We start from the raw sequence: 26,650 nt of genomic DNA on the forward strand, positions 1-26,650 counted from the left end.
CTTTAATTGCTTTCAACAAACATTTAATTCTTGGGTTCTTTGATTTTAAGACTCAGTCAATATATTTAGATTTTTGATGTTGGATGATGGTAATTGTCCATTTTTAAGTTCCTAGACCACATTCATTCTCAGTCAGAAACCTATGCTGTGTCACAATCTAAAAATTCAGAGATGTACCCAGTTTAAATATTGTGTCCATACTTGGTAAAACTGTTCATGGTTCAACCTTTCCATTATATCAACCTGCACCCTGCAGAGCAGTTTATTATTAAATAAAAACAAATTTTGATATATTTATTACATTTGGTAGTATTATATACATTAGCTGATATAAGCATTAAATACAATATTCTATCATCATCTCTCGTCAATCTGTTCATTACTGGTCTAGTATCAATCTCAGTGATTCTTCACAACAGTCTCTTCTCTGTTTTCAATCTTCTTTTTACACAACATTATTACTATGAAAACACATTGGTCTAATGTTGTTATGCCATAACAGTCTTCGTTAGATATATTGTACACAAATCTTGTTCTGGATTATGATGAGTTTTTATCTTTCATACATCAAACTTCTCAAAACAAATGTTATGTCCATTCTCCTCATATTCCTCCCTGGTGACTGACATTTTTTTAATCTGTGGATCTCTGGCCAATATGGTTCCTCCTTCCCATGCATATGTACTAGGACTAAGAAAGAGAATTGATAAAAATCAGTCGGAGGAACAATCATCATAGCTTCTTTAAATTATTACTTCATTAATTTTCAATAACATTACCAATTGTACTTAAATTTATTGTTGAACCTTTTTTCTAAAGGTTTTTGCACAATGTACTTTTTACTGTCAGGATTTCAAAAATATTTAACTTTTTTGCTGTAATAATAGTGATATTGCGAAAGACTGTCAAACTTCTGACTAAAGGGAAGGTGTGACAACCAGAAATCAGATAAAATGATGTAAATTTTAGCATCCTATATATATGATCTAAAAATTGATCAAAAACATATATATATGCTATGAATAAAACAGCAACTCTTGATTGTTAGTTCAGTGTTTGACAATGCTTCTAAAAATTGATCAAAAACATATATATATGCTATGAATAAAACAGCAACTCTTGATTGTTAGTTCAGTGTTTGACAATGCTTCCAGTTTGAATTAAATAATTTCGTTTCTCGCGGGTATTTCATAATATCTTTTCTTTTGGGCTTTTATAGAATTCATTACTGCTGAAACATTTTAAGTGCTTGACAATCATTCCAGTCTAATTTAAGGTTTTGTTTCATAACATACTGGTAGTTCATTTTAAGGTTTAGGACCCTTCTGTAGCCATGTGAATTATGGAATTTTCAATCTGCAGTTTTATCAAAAAAGCAAAGATAATGAAAAATGGATGGGCCATTTTATACATATAACAAGGGGAAACTTCGTGCAAAGCATTATTACCTTTTGTGTCATTGTATTAAATAGAAGGGGATTTTGTTGCAAATAATATCAAGATTTTTGTAGAAAATCCACAGACTTTAATACAGAGACTTTTGTTATAGAGTTTTAAACATAGATTCCTCACTTGTTTTTCTATGATGTGCTATCATTTAATGTTTACAAAAAGTTCTTAACAACCTTTAATTCCAAAAAAAACTCTTGCTGAATCACGTAAGACAGGCGCACCCTAGAAGGTGTACTTGAATTAGTCCATCTTTATATTTGTTTTAACATATATCTAAATCTAGGAACTTGTTTTAAGGAAATCATTGCAAGCACTTCATGCAGTAATCCTCTATCTATCAAGCACCGAATTGCCAAATATGAGAGTACAAGGAGAAAGGCTGTGGATTATCTATAAAATTTCCATATGTTTAGCTTTGAATCAACACAAGGGTACATAATCCTTAATTTACGAGTAATTTGATGGGTATTGTCACAATCATAAACATACATCCTTTGTCTTTTAGTAGTACTTACTTTTCAGGTTTTTTCATACAAAGGTCATACTCATCTGGGGTCATACTTCTAGTTTCCCTTTCCCTAAAATAAATCACATCATTATATACAGGGTTTCCCCTGGGTCAATTATTTTTTTCGCCACCTCTTTCGCCAAAACAATATATTTTTCGCCAGTTTATTATTTTTTTCGCCAAGTAACAGAAATATATTTTTCCTGTTGTGCCCTTTTGTACTAAGAAGTAATTTTTACAACAAAACAAAAGCTTTTATCACATGAAATTGATCCCTCATTTCATGTGTAGTCATTACATTGAAGGGTTACTCTCATTCGAGGGGTTGTTTCCAGCTTTTAAATAGATTTTTTTCATAACGACAGTTTTCTTTTCTTGACCATCGTAAATGAAAAAGTTGAGACGTACAACTATGCTTGAAACACGTGCATGTGTCACTCAAACGACTTTGTTAACGTCAAAGGATAAAAGAATTAAAGTTTTAAATCGGAGATTTTTCTTGCTTTTGAACAATTTTCGTCACAACAACAGCTTTCTTTTCAAAACTATCTTTAAAGGGAGAGATGTCAAAAGTTTGCTTCAAACACGTGCGTCGCAAAGATGTAAATAAATTCTGTATGTGACATTTATAGCGGAAGCCATTTGACCATATCATTTTGTGAAACAATTCAATCAACACCTTTATTAATTAGTCCTTTGTTGTCGATAGCTATAAAATGCAATCAGCTGATTATTGATTTTCTGTCTAAATCTTAATGAGGTCAAGGTGAATTCCGAGTATTGTCTGATCGGGTAAAGTCCGAGAAACTCGAAAAAAAGTAAATAAACAAGATGGAGGAAAATAAATCGGTTTACATATTTCTTTCGCCAAATTCTTTCGCAAATGACGAATTTTTATCGCCACAATTATTATTTTTTCGCAAGTTGCGAAAATGGCGACCGCCAGCGGAAACCCTGTTATATAGACAAAAACTAAGGTGACTTCACTCGCAATATTCTTATCAGGAAATACTACTGTATATTCAGAAATTATTTCATGCATTTCAAAATAATTGAGATTATCAACAAATGAACAAGAATTCAATTCAATTATTGGGATTTAAGAAAAGTTCACATACAGATCTATATTTAAGCTATGAAAATGTGAGTTCTGAATACCAAGTACTGTTAATCAAGATTTATTTGAAATTGACAATCCTATTCGTGTACTATCATTCAACACAGTTTTATTCAATTTTGAGTTTTTGTATTACACAAATCATAATACTAGGTTTTTACTTCAAAATTTAATGTTGATACAGGTTTGCAGACATATTGAGATCTCCTAAACATATTTAACCCTGCCTTATTTTTGCACCTGTCCCAAATCAGGAGCCTCTGGCCTTTGTTAGTCTTGTATTATTTTTAATTTTAGTTTCTTATGTACAATTTGGAGTTTAGTATGGCGTTCATTATCACTGAACTAGTATATATATTTGTTATGGGGCCAGCTGAAGGACACCTCCAGGTGTGGGAATTTCTCGCTTTATTGAAGACCTGTTGGTGACCTTCTGCTGTTGTCTTCTCTATGGTCGGGTTGTTGTCTCTTTGACACATTCCCCATTTCCATTCTCAATTTTATATACAGTGACTTCTGGTATAACTTAATAGTTTGAAAAAATAAACCATGACTTTTAAGTCAACATTTTTTGTTTAAATGGGCTGAAATAATTTCTCTTGGTCTTTTGTTGTCTACATACATTGTATTCATTGTCATTGTGTACACTCATCTGAATTTACACATGAAACCTGCCTCAACTATGTTTTATATTTAACCACTACATTATAAACTCACATTCTACTGTAAAAACCTGGCATCTTACAGTTACCTCCAGTTAGTATAACATTATTGTACATATGGGGCTGCATTTCTGTAAAATAAAAATATTATAAATATTAGGAATTAGACAAAATGTGAGGTACCAGTCTACTTCTATTCTGGATTTAAATTTATTTTCACAGATCTTTAAGAATTTTCTTACTGAACATACAAACTAGAGGCTCTAAAGAGCCTGTGTCGCTCACCTTGGTCTATGTGAATATTAAACAAAGGAAGCAGATTGAAAATTGACTACAAAGGTCAATAACTCCTACAGGGGTCAATTGACCATTTCGTTCATGTTGACTTATTTGTAGATCTTACTTTGCTGAAAATTATTGCTGTTTATAGTTTACCTATATCTATAAAATTATTCAATATAATAACCAAAAACAGCAAAATGTCCTTAAAATTACCAATTCAGGGGCCGCAACCCAAAAACAGGTTGTTCAATTCATCTGAAAATTTCAGGGCAGATAGATCTTGACCTGATTAACAATTTTACTTCATGTCAAATTTTCTCTAAATTATTTGGTTTTTGAGTTATAAGCCAAAAACTGCATTTTACCCCTATGTTCTATTTTTAGCCGTGGCAGCCATCTTGGTTTGATGGCCAGGTCACCGGACACATTTTTTAAACAAGAAACCCCAAAGATGATTGTGGCCAAGTTTGGATCAATTTGGCACAGCAGTTTCAGAGAAGAAGATTTTAGTAAAAGATATATAAAATTTACGAAAATGGTTAAAAATTGACTTTAAAGGGCAATAACTCCAAAAGAGGTCAACTGACCATTTTGGTCATGTTGACTTATTTGTAAATCTGACCTTGCTGAACATTATTGCTGTTTACAGTTTACCTATATCTATAATAATATTCAATATAATAACCAAAAACAGCAAAATTTCCTTAAAATTACCAATTCAGGGGCCGCAACCCAAAAACAGGTTGTTCAATTCATCTGAAAATTTCAGGGCAGATAGATCTTGACCTGATTAACAATTTTACTTCATGTCAAATTTTCTCTAAATTATTTGGTTTTTGAGTTATAAGCCAAAAACTGCATTTTACCCCTATGTTCTATTTTTAGCCGTGGCGGCCATCTTGGTTTGATGGCCAGGTCACCAGACACATTTTTTAAACAAGAAACCCCAAAGATGATTGTGGCCAAGTTTGGATCAATTTGGCACAGCAGTTTCAGAGAAGAAGATTTTAGTAAAAGATATATAAAATTTACGAAAAATGGTTAAAAATTGACTTTAAAGGGCAATAACTCCAAAAGAGGTCAACTGACCATTTTGGTCATGTTGACTTATTTGTAAATCTGACCTTGCTGAACATTATTGCTGTTTACAGTTTACCTATATCTATAATAATATTCAATATAATAACCAAAAACAGCAAAATTTCCTTAAAATTACCAATTCAGGGGCCGCAACCCAAAAACAGGTTGTCCAATTCATCTGAAAATTTCAGGGCAGATAGATCTTCACCTGATTAACAATTTTACCCAATGTCAGATTTGCTCTAAATGCTTTGGTTTTTAGTGGAAGAAGACGTCAAGTCTTCTGAAGACTTAAGGGGCTGACCATTGGCATTGAGTCTCCGTATGCCGCATTCATTTCGTGTATTACAATTTCAAAACAACTTAGATTCCTGACACCGATTTTTACACATGATTAGCTGAATCATTTAATTTGTAAATTATGATTGTAAAACAATCACTATCGTAAATATGACCCTTTTATTTATGTAAATTATTAGATTTCATCTCATCCACATGAACGTTATTTGTTTACTTGTAACAGGATGTTTTAACTGTAGATATTTGTATTACGCATGCGTGAATTTGGTATCGGGACAACTCGCCCTGTTTACAAGTTCGACCTTGAAGTTACGAATTTGCAATCCTGCAGACAAGAAGATTTTGTTTTTATATAAATAAAAAGGATATATAAAGTGTTGTCTTTATACATGGTTTTCCTTTGTCATGTGAATTAGATGCCCTTCGTAACATACATGTGAACCTCCCGTTTAGGAGAAAAAAACTCCCGTGTATGAAATTTTTCAGACGCCATATTTGATCATTTCTTACTACTGTACGGGTGTAATTGACACCTGTGTTAAATTTTACCTGAACATCAAAGAAGATGTATAATTATATGGCTTCACTTGACAGCTTGGGTGTCAAACATACTGGTAATCAACGATGTTTACCTCCGACTAACTGCCGTTGTGTTATCAAAACTATGTGTATTGGGAATATTGAAATACTTTTTTGTTACTTCCCTTTGTTTTATCCTGTTTTCAGTTATTTTGCTTTTAAAAATGTAAATTGTAAAAAGACTATAAATGATGAATATTTTAATCAAATAATCATAAAAGGATGTTGATTAAATGAATTTAAATGATTTTGGACAAATAAAAAAATTAAAATTTATAAATTATTTTAGCAATCTAGACCTCCTTTCAAGGATTAAATTGAAGTTTATATCATAATTTTGTTTACAACCGAATGTTTAATTAATTTACGATGTTGCAAATATACATGTGGAGCTTATTTCTTTCTTATTTGTCTATACATTTACAAATGATAAGGAGATGAAGACATGAACAAAAGTATATACAGATAAGATATTCTTTTAATTAATTTACGATGTTGCAAATATACATGTGGAGCTTATTTCTTTCTTATTTGTCTATACATTTACAAATGATAAGGAGATGAAGACATGAACAAAAATATATACAGATAAGATATATAAATATAATGATTCATTTGCTAGCAGTGAACAATCATTTGTCAAAAACAAAACAAAACAAAACAAGAAACAGATTCTTCTTATTATTTTATTTTATTCAAATAGAGAGGCAATAATGGAACTATAAACATTACAATTTGATGGAAATTTGAAGAAAAAACACAATTTCTACATCATTTGGTTACATTTATGACAAAATTTATGTCGATAAAAAAAAACATGATGTTTTGACCATTCAGTACTTAAAGACCAAACAGCCTATTGTTTATGCGCATCAGCTAACGCAACTTGGTAGTGACATAAAAGCTCTATGACGTTGTTTCTAGCAATGAAAAAACGTCAAATTATAACGTCCAATTTCGCGTTTTTCACGGATTCTAACATGGTGTACGCTACGTAGGTACGCTACGTCTGCCAAAAAAGAGGAACTATTATGCGTCGCGCTACTTTAATATCCTGTGGAGATTTAACACAAATGGACACATAAGATACTACACTATATTTAACCTTCGTTCTAATAAAAATAATAAAATATAAATTTTGATCTCAACTTTTTGCATTTGCGCCGTTCTGCATTAACTTTTTTTTTTATTCTTTCACATGCGTAGATTTTGTCTTATATTTGCGTCGATCTGCATTTCATTTTTTTTCTTCTTCACTTGCGTAGATTTTGTCTTTCGTTTGCGCCGATTGTGTACAGGTAAGGTGAAAGGTGTTTTTTTGCCCGATTTATGGGCATTATGTTTTCTGGTCTGTGCGTCCGTTCGTTCGTCCGTCCGTCTGTCCCGCTTCAGGTTTAAAGTTTTTGGTTACAGTTTTTGGTCAAGGTAGTTTTTGACGAAGTTGAAGTCCTATCAACTTAAAACTTAGTGTCAATTTTTCAAAAATTAAAAGAAAATGAGTATTCACAAGGTTAGGCCCATAATCAAATATTCCTAAAAGTTTTGACATACTGGCAACATGTGCATGTAACTGATGTCTGGATTATTATCGTAAAATAATATCCGATCTTGCAATGAAGTTAAAATTTATTTATACTGCTTATTTGACAAAATCTTATAGTAAAAATAAAATAAAATGATAACAAAGGGTCATTTTTGTTTGTCATTTGTTTCATTTCAAATTGTCTTAAGGAGAAATGATAAACATATTGTCTAATCTCACTGAAGCTTACAGCTAATTTTCTAATGTATGTAGATCAACACTTTGGTTTGCCTGCTTGCTTTGTTTGTATATTTTGTATAATTATATTTTGATAACGTCCAATTCAATTAAATAGCATGTATACAGGTTTACATACCGATATATAAAGATGTCAATTCTAATAACAGAGCTTGAGTAAACATTAATTAAGGAAGTCAACCAAACTTTTAAGTTTCACCCTACATGCACTAGGAATTTATCTGTAAGGCAAAAAGTATTAATAAAACTAATAATCAGCGAATGTGAATGTGAATGTGAATTAAAATCAAAATTTTCGGTGTTTAAAACTAAATTGTTGTAAGTTTAACTTATGACAAAAACAATTGCTCCAAGAATAATATCTTAAATAAAATCGCTCCCTTTCATTTAGCTACAACTGTGACCGGAAAGATTGAAAACAAATTTCGATTTTCAATGCCGGCAACAACCTTTTCTTTGTTTTAATTTCCAAAATGAGCAATTCAGATTTATTATATTTTATCCTGTTGGAGAAATCTTACTTTGTAGTTTTCAACGGAAAATTATTTCTAAATTAATTTTTGAATCAAAAACTTTTTGTATTTTATATTTACTGTCTCGTTTATTGAAAATACATGAGGTAGTAATAAAAGGATTGTATTTTAAGATAGATGTATAACGTTTTGGAATCAAAAATTTCATTCATATATTATACCTATAATTTTTATTTCCTAATATCTTAATTATTCTAAAATAATGAATTCACAAACTCGATGCAATAATTTCTAAACGTTCGTCCTAGGTCGGCAAAAATAATGGTATAAAGAACTCCGTCCATGCTTTTGTATGTCCGTCTTTCAACAGTACCGAATGAGTTCGTTACGGCAATCTTCTGAAATTGACGCGAAAAAGAAAAAAGCACATCTAGTCTGGTATAGTCATGTAAGTTAACCAGTGCCATCTTTCATATCTTTTTTATTTTCAATCATTTTGCTTATGTGGGACAGAGGACAAAGACATACTTTCCTAACAAAAGCGGCGTGAAAGGTTATTTTAAACAATTTTCCATTCCGACGGATGGTGTTTCTGAAGGTTAATATTGTGCGGCAACATCGTAAGATCTGATACTGACACATGCATTTAATCTCTTGTATTACCGGATAATAAAGTAGGTGAATATAGTTGTCATTCTTGGAAATTTAAATGTGGGTTTCAAACGTCCAATTAATTGCGATTTTTTTTTCAAATAGTGCGCCAGTAAGGAAAGTTTGTACTATGACGTCAGATGCAATGTTCTGAAGAAAGACAACTCTTTTCTTCAAAATGAACGAGAAAAAAACATGAAAATTACTTATAACTTTTTTGAAAGGTCGGTGACATACGCTTTTTATTGCTTTATTTTGAAGAGTACACATGGCACTTTCCTTCTTGAAATTATTATGAAGAAATCACTGGTAGATATTATTTAATACTGGAAACGTTTTTCATTTTTACGTTTTATTTTTGGCGGGAATGAAATAAATCATATTTTTAAAGATCAAAACAATACGAGTCTAAAACTCTTGAACCTGTATTTGATAGATACAAATCTAATGTTTAACGTGAAACAAGAATTATGCTTGTAGGTTTGATATAAAGTATTTTTTGGAGAGTTTATATAACAAGCACATATTATGTTAATATTCGGGAAAACACGAATCTGAGGTTGCTATAGCGACAAAACTAAGTCGGTGACCCCCGATTTTTTTCATCATATTTTGTTCCTCAAATCATGAAATACCTTCACACAGAATTTTAAGGAAAAATCACTGGTAGAAATGAATAGGCTGTTTGGTCTTTAACCCTTTCCTCCATAATGACGCTTTTTGACGCCACCCCCTTTACTCCATAATGACGCCTTTTGACGCCTGTGTAGTACCTCAGTTGAAACACTTTGACTACAAAGTGTCTGCAGTAGACTCAATAAAATTTGTATCCAATATGAAAAGGAATATCAAAGGAATATTCTACTTAAATTTATTTAATGAAATATTTGTTTTTTGCAATGCATTTTAATACTTTAAAGCCTATTTTCAGCATTTTATTGAAAAATTCTATTTTGTGTTCATTTTTTACAGTGGGTTGTGATGATCTTCCAGTTAGGTTACCCTCATTTGGAGTGTTGTTCCCAACCTGTTAAAGGTCCATCTTTGTGCATAATTCAAAATTGGAAATTTCAACAAGCATCTAATATTCTTAATCTGGAAAATAAACCCTGGTCTGCTAGCTTCATGTATATTTTTTCTACCGATTTAATATATAACTAGAATCATGCAAACAGACTTAAGGAAAAGGCATGTAAGTTCATCATACAAATATGACACTTTTTCTAGACAATCCAGATCTTACAAAATACGTCGCTAAAAATTGTAACCTTTAAAATTGTTGTGCAGTAAAAACCCATATGGGAACTTTCAAAAGTTGGCAGGTATGTAACAAGTCTTACTATTTTTATGCTCCATTTATGGGCAATATGTTTTCTAGTCTGTCCGTCCGTCCTGCTTCTGGTTATAAAGTTTATGGTCGAGGTAGTTTTTGATGAAGTTGAAATCCAATCAACTTGAAACTTAGTACACATGTGTTCCTCTTGATATGATCTTCTTAATTACTGCCAAATTAAAGATTTTACCTAATTTTCATAGTCAACAGAACATAGAAAATGATTGTACGGATGGGAAATCCATGAACTTATGACCTTTTCTTGTTTGAAGAAAAAAAATACATTTTAACGATAATGGAACAAAGCAGCCTTGCCACCGGGTAAGTGGGGCTGCTTTTATGGTAATTCAAGTTACCTTTTATTCACCTTCTTCCACTTCAGAGCTATCAGCTCTTTGATTGAGTTATAAGCCAAAAACTGCATTTTACCCCTATGTTCTATTTATAGCCATGGCGGTCATCTTGGTTAGTTGGCGGGGTCACCGGACACAATTTTTAAACTAGATACCCAAATGATGATTGTGGCCAAGTTTCAAATAATTTGGCCCAGCAGTTTCAGAGGAGAAGATTTTTCTAAAAGATTACTAAGATTTACGAAAAATGGTTAAAAATTGACTATAAAGGGCAATAACTCCTAAAGTGGTCAACTGATCATTTTGGTCATGTTGACTTATTTGTAGATCTTACTTTGCTGAACATTATTGCTTTTTACAGTTTATCTCTATCTAAAATAATATTCAAGATAATAACCAAAAACAACAAAATTTCCTTAAAATTACCAATTCAGGGTCAGCAACCTAACAACGGAATGTCAGATTCATCTGAAAATTTCAGAGCAGATAGATCTTAACCTGATTAACAATATTACCCCATGTCAGATTTGCCCTAAATGCTTTGGTTTTTGAGTTATAAGCCAAAAACTGCATTTTACCCCTATGTTCTATTTATAGCCATGGCGGCCATCTTGGTTAGTTGGCGGGGTCACCGGACACAATTTTTAAACTAGATACCCAAATGATGATTGTGGCCAAGTTTGGTTAAATTTGGCCTAGTAGTTTCAGAGGAGAAGATTTTTGTAAAAGTTAACGCAGGACGCAGGACGACGACGCCGGACGCCGGACGCCAAGTGATGAGAAAAGCTCACTTGGCCCTTTGGGCCAGGTGAGCTAAAAAGGAAAAAAAAAACATCTTATGTTTGCATGCTTTTGGTGTTTTGGTTTTTTTTGTTGTTGTTCCAATATACATATATCAAATAAAGCAAGAAGAAAACACATAAGATGTTGACACAGAGATATGTCTCTCCTGTCAACAGAAAATTCATAAAAAGACATCTGATGGACAGCAACATTGCTAGATAATTCAAAGTCACTGGACCAGGGTTTCCGCTGGCGGTCGCCATTTTCGCAATTTGCGAAAAAATAATAATTGTGGCAATTAAAATTCGTCATTGGCGAAAGAATTTGGCGAAAGAAATATATAAAAAGATTTATTTTCAACCATCTTGTTTGTTTACTTTTTTCGGATTTCTCGGTCTTTACCTGGTCAGACAATACTCGGAATTCACCTTGAACTCGTTAAGATTTTGACAGAAAATCAATAATCAGCTGATTGCATTTTATGCCTATCGACATCAAAGGACTAATTAATAAAGGTTTTGATTGTAATGAGAAAATGATATGGTTGAATGGCGTTCGTTACATGTCACTTAAAGGATCTATTAACGTGACTTTGCGACGCACGTGTTTGAAGCAAAATTTTGACGACTCTTCTCCTTCTTTTAATGATAGTCCAGAAAAGAAAACTTGCCTATGAAGGATAATGTTCAAAAGCAAGAAATCCATGATCCCTAGGTTTGAGGGAGGGGAATTCAAAAGAAAGATATATTTGTGTCATATGGCGAAAAAAAATAATAAAGTGGCGAAAAATATATTGTTTTGGCTAAAGAGGTGGCGAAAAAAATAATTGACCCAGGGGAAACCCTGCGCTGGACCATAAAATACAGGGAGACTCGTCAAAATTATTGTCAAACAGTGTAGAGATGTAAGGATAGTAATTCAAATTTATAGAAAAAATCATTATCTACCAGAAGTGGTTCCTATCAAATAATTTAAGTAGAAAACTTCATATGGTCATTAATTGAGTGTTGCTGGACCATGACCTATGTGGGCAGGGTCTCAACAAAGACTTGCATTACTATATTATTTGTAAGTATCATTGATCTATCACAAGAAGTTCCTATGCTGATTAAAGCAGAAACTAAACAATGAAAATTTTTATCAATTGAAAGACACTGGACCATGACCTAGGAGACAGGGCCTCAAAATAGTCGTCAAAATGATATGTTTTGATAGTAATGCAACTTTATAGAAAATATCATTGATCTATCACAAAAGTAGTTTCTTTGAAACTGACTTTAGCAGGAAACTTAACATTTTTTTTCACTTTTGCAAGCATTGAAGAAGCAACACCTATGCTTCACCTTCCTCAATTGTAGACACAATTGAACTTTGATGCAATTTCCCTAACCTTAACAGATAACTGACCTTCAGGTAGAGACTGAATTGTATGCACCACTGCTTCAGCCACACCCATTTCATGGATACCAACATCTGAGGGGTGAAATAAGAGTTCTGGTATCGTAAATCTTTCATTATTCATTCTTATAATCTGAAGAAAAAAAAATTTAATATCATAAATGTGATAAAACAAGAAAATCTCATACCCTAATTGTAAATTTCTGAAACCTTTGTCAATTCTTTCGACATTTTTACAATTTTATAAACCTTGCAATATTTAAATGAATATATAAGTTACAGGACACTATTTAAGCACTCTCAAAGGGATCACCATTGGGAATAATCAAAACATTTCCATGATGAACAAAATGAACTGTAATGATACCACTGATATCACTATTTGATTTACAGGAAGTTGATAATGGATTTGAAAATACATCTGAGACATACTGTTTAACATGCTTTCATGAAACTTGATAACAAATTTACAGAAGCTCTGATTTGTAAGTCCCGATGAAAATACATCTGAAACACACTGTTTAACATGCTTTCATGAAACTTGATAACAAATTTACAGAAGCTCTGAATTGAAAGTCCTGATGAAAATGCAACAGAAATTACATACATGTCATTAGCTGTAAGATTATATGGGTATATATATTCAGTCAACTTTGAAATTGATAAATTCTTAAAATATATAAATGTAGCATATTCACATGGACAGAAAGAGTGCTATCAAAGAAAAGGATACCTGGTTTGTAGATCATGGGAAAAATTCAACGAAAATGTGTTAGGATTGACAAACAGATGGATGAACAGAAGTAAAGTAGGGTATGTTATTGTTTTCCTTAGGACAACTTAATATACTGCCAAACTTCATCATATTTTAAAAACTAGATGTGTCAAAGCGACAAATGGCCCGTCTCAAAAAGTTGAAAAGCTGCAATTTCAATAACACATGTGGACACAAACATGATGGTAGTCTCACATATCACAATTCAGCTCAAAATCTGGAGGCGTATAGAAAAATGTCCTTATAACTATGATTTTCAACAATTTTCAAACTTGTAAACCCTTAATTTTGGCAAAAATTAGCAGAGCGCAACGAAACTTTATCTGTAACTCATCATGGTTAGCTCATAAACCAAAATTCAGCCCAATATCTGAAAGCGTTTAGAAAAAAGGTCTGTATAACTCTGATTTTCCAAAAAAAATTCAAAGTCCAAAGCCCGAAATTACAGCAAGTTAGCCAAGCAGAACGAAACTTAAACTTGATCTGTAACTCATCATGAGTAACTCACATACCAAAATTCAACCGAATATCTGAAAGCGTTTAGAAAAAAAATCCATATAACTGTGATTTTCAACAATTTATCAAAGTCCAAAGCCCGTATTTTTCGGTCAAAAATAAGCGGAGCAGAATGACTTTAAACTTCATTTGTAACTCATCATGGTTAACTCACATACCTAAATTCAGCCCAATATCTGAAGGCGTTTGGAAAAAAAACTCTGTATAATGGTTTGTTGCGGAATGATGGAATGACAGAATGGCAGAATGATGGAATGGCGGAAATACAGAATTACTAAATTACAGAATTACGGAATGACGGAATTACGGAATGACTGAATTACGGAATGAAGGACAAGGGTAAAACTATATGGCACCGACAACTTCGTTGCGAGGCCATAATTAGTTGTCAGTGCGCATAAAAAATATTTCACTGATCATGTCTGACATTTTATTGTTTATGTTATTCAAATTTGAATGAATTTTTTTTCTTAAATATATTGTGCTTGTATTATTTAAGAATTTAGCATATTAACCTGTTCTCCATCTTTAGCTCTGCCTGTAGTCTCCTCTAAAGGTTTGACATAACCTCTCTTTATATGTGTATAGTCAGGTAATACATAGTCCCTGGCTACTGTATTCTCTTTTCCTTTCTTCCTTTTAAAATAAAATAGTCAGATGATGAACATAACAGAGTTGAAAACAAAACATTATTTAAAGAGAGTTTGGTTACTGTAAATTCAGAAATTATTATTGCGATTTTGTTATTTTAGACTTCAATCTAATTTTCTAATTTTTACGATTTGGAGAAATATCTTGTTGCATTCATATAAAATAATTCAAAGTGCGAGTTTAAATCATTGCGTTTACAACTCTGTTGTATTTTTCACAATAATAAAAACATTGCAATAAATTCTGAATTTACAGTATATGATCATTTCAGTTTGAGAGGGGCTGGGGTCTGGAGTGGTTGACATCTTTAATACAACAAAAACGAAGCATGCTTTCCCAGATCCCTAAAATTTAAATCATCAATTCTACAGTTCTGATAGGTGTAAATCATAAATTCCTGCAAAACTAAAAGCCAAATCCTGAATTTCAGCAAAAATAAAGGTCTAATCTTAATGTCCTGAAAAGTCATTCCACCCCTCTTTATAGAATTTTATGAAAATGTGCAAATTTAACACTTGACATGCATGTGGAGTCCTCTGCCCCTGGTAAACTTACAAGAAAAAGCTTGAAGAAGCCACTTTTTCAAATATTGACAAAACAGTGAATTCAGGGATCATCATAACCTAATGTAGTGTGGCAGTGGGCCATCCTTAAATTTCAAATGCCACTTTAAATTTCCGGCTTATTTTGTTGTCCACCAGACTGGTATTTAATACTGGATATCTGTTATTAAATTATCATGTCAGTGGCAATTCTGAAATTTAACAAGTAAAACTGTGAGCTACTGCTCATTGATGATACCCCTGCCCAAATATTTGATAAACAGGAAGTTGTTGAGGGATGAATCTGAAAAGGCATCACAAGGTAAAGCTGACTTATATAAACCCTGAAACCAATTTCGGAAATCCTTATGAAGTAGTTCCAGAGAAAGATCCAAATAATATTCATGGGACGGATGGCAAACTGACAGATGGATGGATGGATAGCAGACAGAGGTAAAACTGACTCAGTATACCCAAACTTTTTTAAAGCAGGGGTATAAGATGGCCAGATGGATGTTTGGTTGGATGGATGGACTGACAAACAGACAGACAGAGGTAAAACAGTATACCTCCAATTGTTTAAAGCTGAGGTATAAAAAGCGGTGGTATAATAAGTGATATTTAGTGAATTTCTTTTCATAAATGATCACATATTCTACTTAACACCTGAAGCATGATCTGCTATGTATAATACCTGCCAATCTCCATATCTTTCATAAAATCTTGAGAAACATAACACACGTCTTCCTTTAACTGATTAAGAACATACGTTTCATCCATTACCATTAACTGTCTGAAATTACAAATAGAATGCATATATGTTAAATTTATATAATTTCCATTACCTATAAAATGTATTACTAGGCTAGATGCTATTATTTTGCATTAATTTAATTTTTACTGGCAAGTCACAATTTATAAAAGTAAACCATTATAGGTCAAGGTACAGTCTTCAACATGGAGCCTTGGATCATAGATGCATCCCAAGGCACTAACCAATGCTTTTTGGGTCTAGGGATGATAATCAGGATATGGAAAATTCATGTATTAATTTGTTTCTAATATATTTCAGTCTCTATATTACAGGAAAGTGATAATCTTAACTCTTATTTTTCAAGGTGTGCAAGTATACATTTCTTTGAAATAACCACTTTTCAGGAGGACAGAAAACAGATTGATATTGAAAATCAGGTAATTATAAAAAAAAAAAAATAATCATTATTTGTTCATAATTCTGATATGTTTGCATATTAGGGAATACATTAATATGATTGGTGGAGAGGGCTTCAGAAAGTGGCTCTTGAAGTTATTTATATTGACATTACAAACCTTAATGTTTTCTCACATTCAAATATTATTTTAACAAAAATCCAGTACTACATACCTGAAAATTTAAGTAAATATTTTTTCAATCATTATTATCAGACCACTGGTCATGTGACTCAGTAAGGAGCATGGAAGACCCCTAATAAAGAGTAATTATCCTTAGTGGCATGAGAGGTCTCAATGAACTATAATTATCATCAGTTGCATGAGATGAACTTGATCAAAGCTTATAAGTCTGGGTATGCTGATATGCGATGCTTTATACTTCTGGTTGTATTACCAATGCAAAATGTACCTTAACTTATGTATGTGATAAAATGTAATTATTTGATAATGTACAGTAATCACAGTCTACTTCATTTATCTTGCAAATATTCATCACTCAAAGGACTTTACTTCAAAAAATGCCATCCCCTAACCTATAGTAGCAGCCTTTGGAAACATGAATATCAGACTTATCTGGACTTTAAAAAGGGTGGACCATACAGGCATAGGAAATTTGAAGAGGTGATCCTTAATCATTTTTGTTTAGCTGAAATCTCCTATGCTTATTTTCATTTTCATTTCAATGTCCTAAAATTTATCTTCAATGTCCAATAGTGGCAATATTTTTGAGCTCAAATATTTTTTTTTATCTCTGAAATGTCCATTGCTGTGACCATACATAATTAAGTAAATAACTGTCCTCTGGTGGAATTGTTTCTAATGTTAATACATAAATCATATTTGTAATTTAAGTTTTTCTAATTTTTTTACCTGTATGAGATCACTTCCTTCAAATGGTTGGTCATCACTTTACCACCAACATCGATCCTGAAAAAATCTAGGTTTTCTCAAAAAGATTGTTAATTATATGGCTTATAGCATAGACTGACAGCTAATATGGATTCATTTATTTTCGTGGGTATCAATTTTCCTGGATTTAGAAAAACTTGCATTTTAATGGATATTTGATTTAGTGGTTCTGTAAATCTTTGGATACAAAGCTTAAAAATTAGAAACTTTGTAAATTGTTGAACATTTGAATATGTGGTTCACCTGTACACACAAACCCACTAAAATTGGTATTCAACGTATAATAATGAATCCACTGTATCAAAAGTTTATTGATTTTGTTAGAACCCATGTACATATAATTGGCCAATAATTCAGATCCTCAATAAATTTTTTTGGTATAAATTTACATCTAGTTGAACTGCTTCTTCAATATAAAAATAATTATCTTAGTGTATAAATATGTGTGAAATAGACATAAATGTGTATAAAATGCATATAAAAAGCATAATAGGTATGTGTTTTTCCCTTTAAAGAATTATTTCTTAAAAACCTGGGTTCATCAGATTCATTTTTTGGTAGATATCACTTGGACTGGACGTGTAGATAGAAAAAATCTGCAAATAGACAAAATAATTGTCTGAAGTTGACCTCAAAATGTCTTTTGGTTATTTGTGATCTTGTGCTGCTTTCTCACTGCTTACACTTGGACATCCTCTTCTCTTTACAATATTATATGACACGATGAATGCTCTTAACTTTTTGTATATTCTGCCAGTTGCTTGCCTTTACAATATGTAATAATTTGCACATTTTGTTTCACCTTTTTAAACATTTAGATATTTTTTTCTGTTACAGTATGATATGACATGAAAATTTTTCTCACCTTTTTGTACATTCTGCCAGTTTCTTGCCCTTACAATATGGTATAATGTGTGTGAATGAGTATCCTGCATCTAATACTATTGAACACAATGGTTTCTGATCCTTCTCTTTACAGTGTTTGTACTGGGATAAAAATGAAGCTGGAAAATAAAAATTTCCATTAAAGAAATCATTCACAATATGAAATCAACATTTTATAGTTACCAATCAAAATGAGGACATGGAAGACCAAATAAACCGAGTTTTATTTTGCCTTATCTTCACAGAGCTGAATACATGTAGCAATCATAGTAAGAATTTTATGTATCAAAATACTCTAGAGAACTAACATACAAAGACATATAAATATTTTTCAATATCCTTTATCTCATTTCAAGCAATTGAATTAAACCTAAAATTGTGTCAAAATATGAAAAAAGAAACTGATATTCTAGGTTTACAATATTAATTCATACATTTTATCGTCTTAAAATGACTTTTTGTGTGGTCATGAGTTATACAACTACATGTAGGTTCCTATTTTCTACTTACGATTGCATCTAAACACCGAGTTAAACTGATATTCTTCAAAGAAAATTTCGTCCATAGCCTCTTGTACAGAGTGGAAGTTAAAATAGGGTTCTGTTACAATGATATTACTGTCATGTAGATCTACCTGTAAAATAGGGTTCTGTTATAATAATATTACTGTCATGTAGATCTACCTGTGAAATAGGGTTCTGTTACAATTATATTACTGTCATGTAGATCTACCTGTAAAATAGGGTTCTGTTACAATTCTATTACTGTCATGTAGATCTACCTGTAAAATAGGCTTCTGTTACAATGATATTACTGTCATGTAGATCTACCTGTAAAATAGGGTTCTGTTACAATGATATTACTGTCATGTAGATCTACCTGTAAAATAGGGTTCTGTTACAATGATATTGCTGTCATCTAAATCTACCTGTAAAATAGGGTTCTGTTACAATGATATTACTGTCATGTAGATCTACCTGTAAAATAGGGTTCTGTTACAATGATATTACTGTCATGTAGATCTACCTGTAAAATAAGGTTCTGTTACAATGATATTACTGTCATGAAGATCTACCTGTAAAATAGGGTTCTGTTACAATTCTATTACTGTCATGTAGATCTACCTGTGAAATATGGATCTGTTACAATGACATCACTGTCATTGTAAATCTACCTGTAAAATAAGGTTCTGTTACAATGATATCACTGTCATGTAGATCTACCTGTGAAATAGGGCTCTGTTACAATGATATTACTGTCATGTAGATCTACCTGTAAAATAGGGTTCTGTTACGATATTACTGTCGTGTAGATCTACTTGTAAAATAGGGTTCTGTTACAATTCTATTACTGTCATGTAGATCTACCTGTGAAATATGGATCTATTACATATATGATACTGTCATGTAGATCTACCTGTAAAATAGGGTTCTGTTACAATGATATTACTGTCATGTAGATCTACCTGTAAAATAGGGTTCTGTTACAATGATATTACTATCATGTAGATCTACCTGTAAAATAGGGTTCTGTTACAATGATATTACTGTCATGTAGATGTACCTGTAAAATAGGGTTCTGTTACAATGATATTACTGTCATGTAAATCAACCTGTAAAATAAGGTTCTGTTGCAATGATATTACTGTCATGTAGATCTACCTGTAAAATAGGGTTCTGTTACAATGATATTACTGTCATGTAAATCAACCTGTAAAATAAGGTTATGTTACAATGATTTTACTGTCATGTAGATCTACTTGTAAAATAAGGTTCTGTTACAATGATATTACTGTCATGTAGATCTACCTGTAAAATATGGTTCTGTTACAATGATATTACTGTCATGTAGATCTGCTTGTAAAATATGGTTCTGTTACAATGATTTTACTGTCATGCAGATCCAAAAGCATGCATTTAATCATACATCAATTTTGCAATTTGTTGAACATTAAAATTCATGGTTCCCCTGTATCCAAGAAATCCACAAAAATTGGTATCCAACGAATAATAACAAGTGAAACTGGGAGCTACTGCTCACTGATGATACCCAAGCCGCAAGTGGATAACTTTAATAGTGTAAAAATATGCAAGTGTTCGGTAAACAGGAAGTTGTTGAGTGATGAATCTGAAAACGCATCACACAGTATAGCTGACTTATATAAACCCTGAAACCAAATTTCAGAAATCCTTGTATTGTAGTTCCTGAGATAAATGTGACGAAAATTTTCAACTTGGCTATCATGTGTAAAATCATACAAGTCTTCGGTAAACAGGAAGTTTTTGAGTGATGAATCTGAAAACACATCACAAGGTATAGCTGACTTATATAAACCCTGAAACCAAATTTCAGAAATCCTTGTATTGTATTTCCTGAGAAAAATGTGATGAAAATTATTAACTTGGCTATCATGTGTAAAATCATACAAGTGTTCAGTAAACAGGAAGTTGTCAAGTGATGAATCTGAAAATGCATCACACGGTGGTATAGCAGACTTATATAAACCTTGAAAGCAAATTTCAGAAATCCTTGTATTGTATTTCCTGAGAAAAATGTGACGAAAATTATTAACTTGGCTATCATGTGTAAAATCATACAAGTGTTCAGTAAACAGGAAGTTGTCAAGTGATGAATCTGAAAATGCATCACACGGTATAGCAGACTTATATAAACCTTGAAAGCAAATTTCAGAAATCCTTGTATTGTACCGCAGTTCTTGAGAAAAATGTGACAAAAGATATTCATGGGACGGACGGACTGATGGACTGACGGACTGATGGATGGATGGACAGACAGAGGTAAAACAGTTTTTCAAAGCGGGGGTTCAACAGTAGATCGTTATTCTAACTGTAAAGAGGGGCCTTGGTGGCAGAGTAGTTTAAGAAGTCTAACTGCTATAAACACAAGTTGTTAGTTTAAATTCTGCAAGTGGCATGTGTATTTGTCTCCAAACTTAATTGTTTAGGACTGTCAGCTTTCCTACTGAAGGCCAGTGGTTCTTTTAAGGCAGTCTGGTTTCCTCCAACCAAAACTGATGTGTCAAAAAGACAAGCAAAAAACAGTCGAAGGCCACCAATGGGTTTTCAACACAGCAAGAAAATCCCTCACCCAGAGGCGGCTTCAGCTGGCCCTAAACAATAAACTGTTATCACAGAGATATGTCTCGCTTTTTTGTAATTTCAATAATGCAAATGTTGAAATTAAAATAGCAACACTTTAACTTGTAAATTTTGCAAATATTCAAAGTCAATGAACCATGACTGAAGGTACATGACTAAACAATTTCCATTGAAATAAGATGTGCCGATGCTAATACAACTGCATACCAAATATCATTGGCTTATCATAAAAAGTTTCCTTTGAACAAACCTAAACATAAACTAATATATGTCAACTAAGTCAAATTTTAAAGTCAATAAACCATAACTGAAGGGGCTGGGATATATAATATGATACACAAACCTTTAAACCATCTTTCCCAAACATGTAATCCCATATCTGTCTCTGAGTTTCCCAGTTTACTAAATAACCCTAAAACAAAACATATAAAATATAACAAGTTTAAATGATATGAGACATGATTGTGAACAATTAAGGACATACTGGTACTGTTCTGCTGAAGAAAAAATAAAGAATAGAAGAATGTGTCTAAGGAAACCAATGCTCCCGCTCAAACTTTACAATTTGCCAAAATATAAAGGGGCATGACTCAATAACAGTGGGTTACTCACTGCCTATATTTGGATTTTTTTTACTTATCATTTTGCATGAGTTTCATAAAATTTGAATGAGAAAACTTAAGTACAGACATGAAAATTGGACTGCAATAAAACAGACAGACAGAAAGGCAGCTGGATGGAAGGACAGATGAAATGAAGGATAGAAGGAAGACAATTGTGACCCTTTAGCATATAGTGGGGGTATAAAAACACAATGGTCAACACCTCAAAAATGTATGTTAAATTCCTTTTTTTCTTCTTTATTTATTTTTTTTGCTGTAACAAAATTTCAATATATTTGACCATCATTAGTTCACAGGATAGAAATAATCCACAGATATAATATCTTACCTTTTGAAATGGCAACAAATAAAACAGCCCAGACAAATCTTTACAATCATCTATCTGATCTCCTATAAAGGTTCTTGTTCTCACACTTTTTGCCTTGGTGATACAATTTGGCATAAGTCTGAAAATAACAAGAAAAGAAATTTAATATTAACCCTACTGTGCATGAATAGTCTGCCTAATTTTATCAAAATGTTTTGTCCTTACTACCTTGGCAACAAAACTTACTTTAAGATGGAAAAAAAATAAATGATGTAATGTGTCTTCATTCATGTGCAGATCATCTCAAAATAATTTAACTATATATTTGCAAGTATTTAATGGATCTAGAGTTATCCTTCTTTGAACAGAAAAATAAATTTTTCAAGCAATTTCAAAGATACTGCAAATATGGTTTAGAATGGAGAAAAGGGAAAACACATCTTTTGGTCTCTGATGGATAGTTGTCTCTTCTTCAATTAAACCAGATCTCCTTATCTTTAACAGGTGTTTATTTTATGGCGACAAACATGTTTATAACATTTTTAACCTAATAGCACAATGCAATTTGAATTGATAAGTGACATTTTCAGTAAGTAATAAAATATGGTATAATTGCGAGTGAGACAACTCTTCAAAGACAATATAGCAAGGATGTAATCAATTAAAGAAAACTATTTTCTTCACAAAAAAACTTATTTTTTCCACAGAATCATATGAAGTTTAGCTGTCAATTTAACTTTTTTAAGTTCACTTGCCCATTGAATAAATAAAATAGCTTTTGTTGTCTGAGGATTTTATTCACTGGGATCCTTAAATTTCTCCTTGGAGAAATCCATCACTCATATTATGAATTTACTTGGGGAAAAAAATATCCTCTAAGCAAATGAACAAAATAAAATCAACTCACCAAATTGCATGTGATGTATTTATTCAGTATCAATTATATTTTTCAATCTTTTGGGATTTGGTATTTCAAGCACATTCTAATACTCCTAAGTACTGAGAAATAGTGTTATGACCAAAAGGGCAGGGATCTGTTGCAAGGTGATGGAAATTTGAATTTCCCAAGTATCAAAATATTTGACACCCTGTTTTTTGTAACCTTTTTATCTAAGTACATTACAACATGTTTAATAAGTATGTGTACGTAGAAATATTCTTTAGAACAACTATACCATTTCCATAATTCTGACCTTAAAATTGAACTTGTATTTAAAGTTCATTAATTCAATATGTAACATGAAGCTATTCAACTGAGTTCCTTATTGTGATTTATGTCAAAGGTGTATACAGTTCAAACAATATTTGAAAATATAGGAATTCTTTGTTTATTTCAATTTTCCATTTGAAAAAAAGATATGATCTTTGATGAAATAAAAAAAAAAAAATGTTAATAAATGTACATTACAAAAGATTAACTTAAAAATATTTTATTGAACTTTTTTTCAATATCTTTTTTACTTTCTTTCGTTTTCTTATTTTATTGGGTTCTTTTTTTGTAGATTAATCTGGCAATTGTGTCAATTTTAAGAAAGTTATGAAATATATACATGAATCATTTGTATACCTTAGTACAACTGTTTAATATATCAAAGAACATAATCCTCGTATTGTACAAAAATATACATTGACATGATTAAAACCTTTGATAATTATCTAAACTAAAATCTGTCCAACCTATAAACAATGCCTATATGAGTGTTCTTGGCTTAATGTTTTAAGTATTTAAATCTATTTTCATCAATCTTCTTATATTGTAGTGGTTTGACAATGGACATTACATAACCTGATAAGCAACAAAACTTCTCTTTCCTTAGAAGTTAAATGTTTTCAATTTCAAGGCAAGTATACTTTGATTTCATACCTTTACCATGTTAATTCACACATTTAAAGCAAAAATCTTAAGCATGAATAAGAGACTCCTTTAAGTTTAAGAGCCCAAATTGCTCACCTTTCAAAAATCTGATATTTTGATATTTTGATATTTAATTCCACTTACCATGCTTACTTTTTTTTATCCATCTGACATTTCAAAAATATATAATAATTTTCAGTAAGATTACTTTTAAGTAAGTTCAAGTGAAATCATTGGTAATTTTTTTTTTCTTAAGTTTCACTCACAACCACATTTTTAATAATGAAAATTCTAATTCAAAATTGTATTTTTCTTTAAAATTTCAAGCCCTTTACCCCATACATACATGACATAAACCACCGTTTACTTAGCATTCATCACACTATTTACATATTAATATTATTTTTGCTTCTTGTCATGGTTGACATTTCTGCTATTAACTTTTTTCTCTTTTACCATTTTAGAATTCAAGATAATATCCAAATAACACTGTAGAACTTTTTGAAATAATCATCATTAAAGGGCAATAACTCAAATAAACAGTTTAAAGAAGAAAAAAACTTACCAAAAAGATCTTTATATGTAGTAGGAAAAATATACTGAGGACTTGTGTCAAATTATAATAAAATTAAATTTATACTTAAGAATAATAAGACAATTTATTTTTATTAAATATTTTCAAATAACAAATAAAGGTCTAATGATCAGTCCTTTTTTTAACTGTACAAAATCTACTTGGCTGTCTTGAGTTGCATCTTCTAGGGAAGGACGTTTTAAAAATGTTTGGTGTTGCAAAATTAATGATAAAGCGTAAGATTGAATAGTATAATGAAGAACTAGTGTCTGTATGCATCTTCTTCACAATTTAGAATATATGTTCATGATCTTTGTCAGAAGAGGAGGCTATAAAGTACGAGTTCTGAGACTGGAAGATCAGAACTTCTTTGAAACTTCATTTAAACTCATGTTGAATTATTTGTAGATCTTGTCTTGCTGATTCTTACCTATTCAAGTTTCTATCTTACCTATTCAAGATTCTATCTATTCTTTATACTTTTCTGATTTTGACCAAGTTTGGTTAAATTTGGATCAGTAGTTTCAGAGAAAAAGTTAATGACTAAGAACAACGGACAACATCTTCAAAGCTTTTTGTGCTAGGTGAGCTAAATACAGAAACAGTATTCTAAGAGAGTGTTGTGAATTACTTTGATAAAATGAATATGCATCATGTCATATGATAATAAAGAGCAGGTGCATTCATACAGGGACTTTCTATATAGTTAGTTATTATAGAAAGTCCCCGATTCATATTATGACATGTATGAGAAGAAAGGAGGAAGGTACCTATTTATTTCCAGTTATAGCTCTTCTCATAAACATTTGATAAATTTAAAAAATGTTTAAATCATACAGAACAAAGAAACTTCTTATGTATAACATTTTAAATAAAAGCTAGTTATAACAATTTCAACCATAAAATTTATGGTTGAAATTGTTATAACTAGCTTTGAATATAATTTATTAAATTATATTCAAATTCAAACGCAGTGTTCCCCCTTTTTTTTAAATTTTTATATTATGAGATATTTTTACATATTCAAACAACATCTCGCATTTGTCTTTATTGTTGAAATAGTTTCAAGTAAATACGTGTTACAGGGAACCTTGTTTATAATTACCTAGGATTTTTGTCTGTAGAATATCCAACTTTTGCTAAACCGGCGCCGTTATCCAAAACTACAGTCGCCATTTTTATAGCCATGTGCAACCTATTTTTAGCTGTTTGTTTATTGTTGTTTTGTTTTAGAAATGTTCAAAATTCCCAATTCCTAGTTATCCGTTAATTTTACTCATTTTAATTAATTGGAAGACCTGGAATTATTTACATAATATTAAGCAGTAGAATTGGCACCTTAGAAATACAGAAAACACGTGTATTTCGTGATATACAGATATATTTACTTTTACTTTCACTTTGAAGTTATAGTTGATTTCAGCATTCAATTGTCGTTTTAAGTAATTTAGCTTGCCGTTTAATGTATGATAATAATAAATGTTTACAATATACAATGACATAATTAAGATGTACATTATAACAATCAATACCCACGACTCTGCTCGCAGTGCCTGTGACTCTGCTGCATATATATATTTTTTTCAATTTATGAAAGTGTTTTTTTTTTGTTTTTTTCTATAGTCGGGTGTCCTCTTTGACGTTCGCGTTCAGTCAAAATCTCTTCAATCTTGGAATACAAACTTTATGCTATTCTATCGTCCTGGACACGGCATGAGATATTTGACACTGGACGAGTTAACATCCAACAATCAATCAATCAATCACTATCAGAGATATGTATTATATATACCACGCTATTTACGAGTTTACATATTTAAACGACGAATCCGCAGGATGAGATCGTTTAAATATGTTAATGAGTAAGGCGGGGTGTATATGTTTTGTAAACTCATTCAAAAGTGGCCTGGTGATTTGTTATCCAATAAAAA

General features: G+C 31.5%; 1 protein-coding gene across 2 annotated transcripts; it reads right to left on the reverse strand.

The window, feature by feature from the left end:
* Positions 1–279: 279 nt before the first annotated feature.
* Positions 280–26,304, reverse strand: LOC143047927 (actin-related protein 6-like). Of its 2 annotated transcripts, none has more exons than XM_076221276.1 (12): positions 26,252–26,304; positions 22,312–22,429; positions 21,704–21,772; positions 18,752–18,875; positions 18,222–18,360; positions 17,318–17,374; positions 15,930–16,028; positions 14,558–14,678; positions 12,761–12,884; positions 3,795–3,870; positions 1,968–2,030; positions 280–690 (listed from the first exon to the last, which is right to left on the reverse strand). In XM_076221276.1, exons 1-12 carry the CDS (start codon positions 26,287–26,289, stop codon positions 561–563), a joined length of 1,158 nt encoding a protein of 385 aa, XP_076077391.1. In that variant the 5' UTR covers positions 26,290–26,304; the 3' UTR covers positions 280–560. The 2 variants fall into 2 exon arrangements, with proteins under 2 accessions (XP_076077391.1, XP_076077390.1); XM_076221275.1 differs by lacking the exon at positions 26,252–26,304 and adding an exon at positions 25,825–26,021.
* Positions 26,305–26,650: the final 346 nt, after the last annotated feature.

The sequence above is a fragment of the Mytilus galloprovincialis genome, chromosome 10 (genome assembly GCF_965363235.1).
Source record: "Mytilus galloprovincialis chromosome 10, xbMytGall1.hap1.1, whole genome shotgun sequence".
In the NCBI taxonomy this organism is placed as follows: domain Eukaryota; kingdom Metazoa; phylum Mollusca; class Bivalvia; order Mytilida; family Mytilidae; genus Mytilus; species Mytilus galloprovincialis.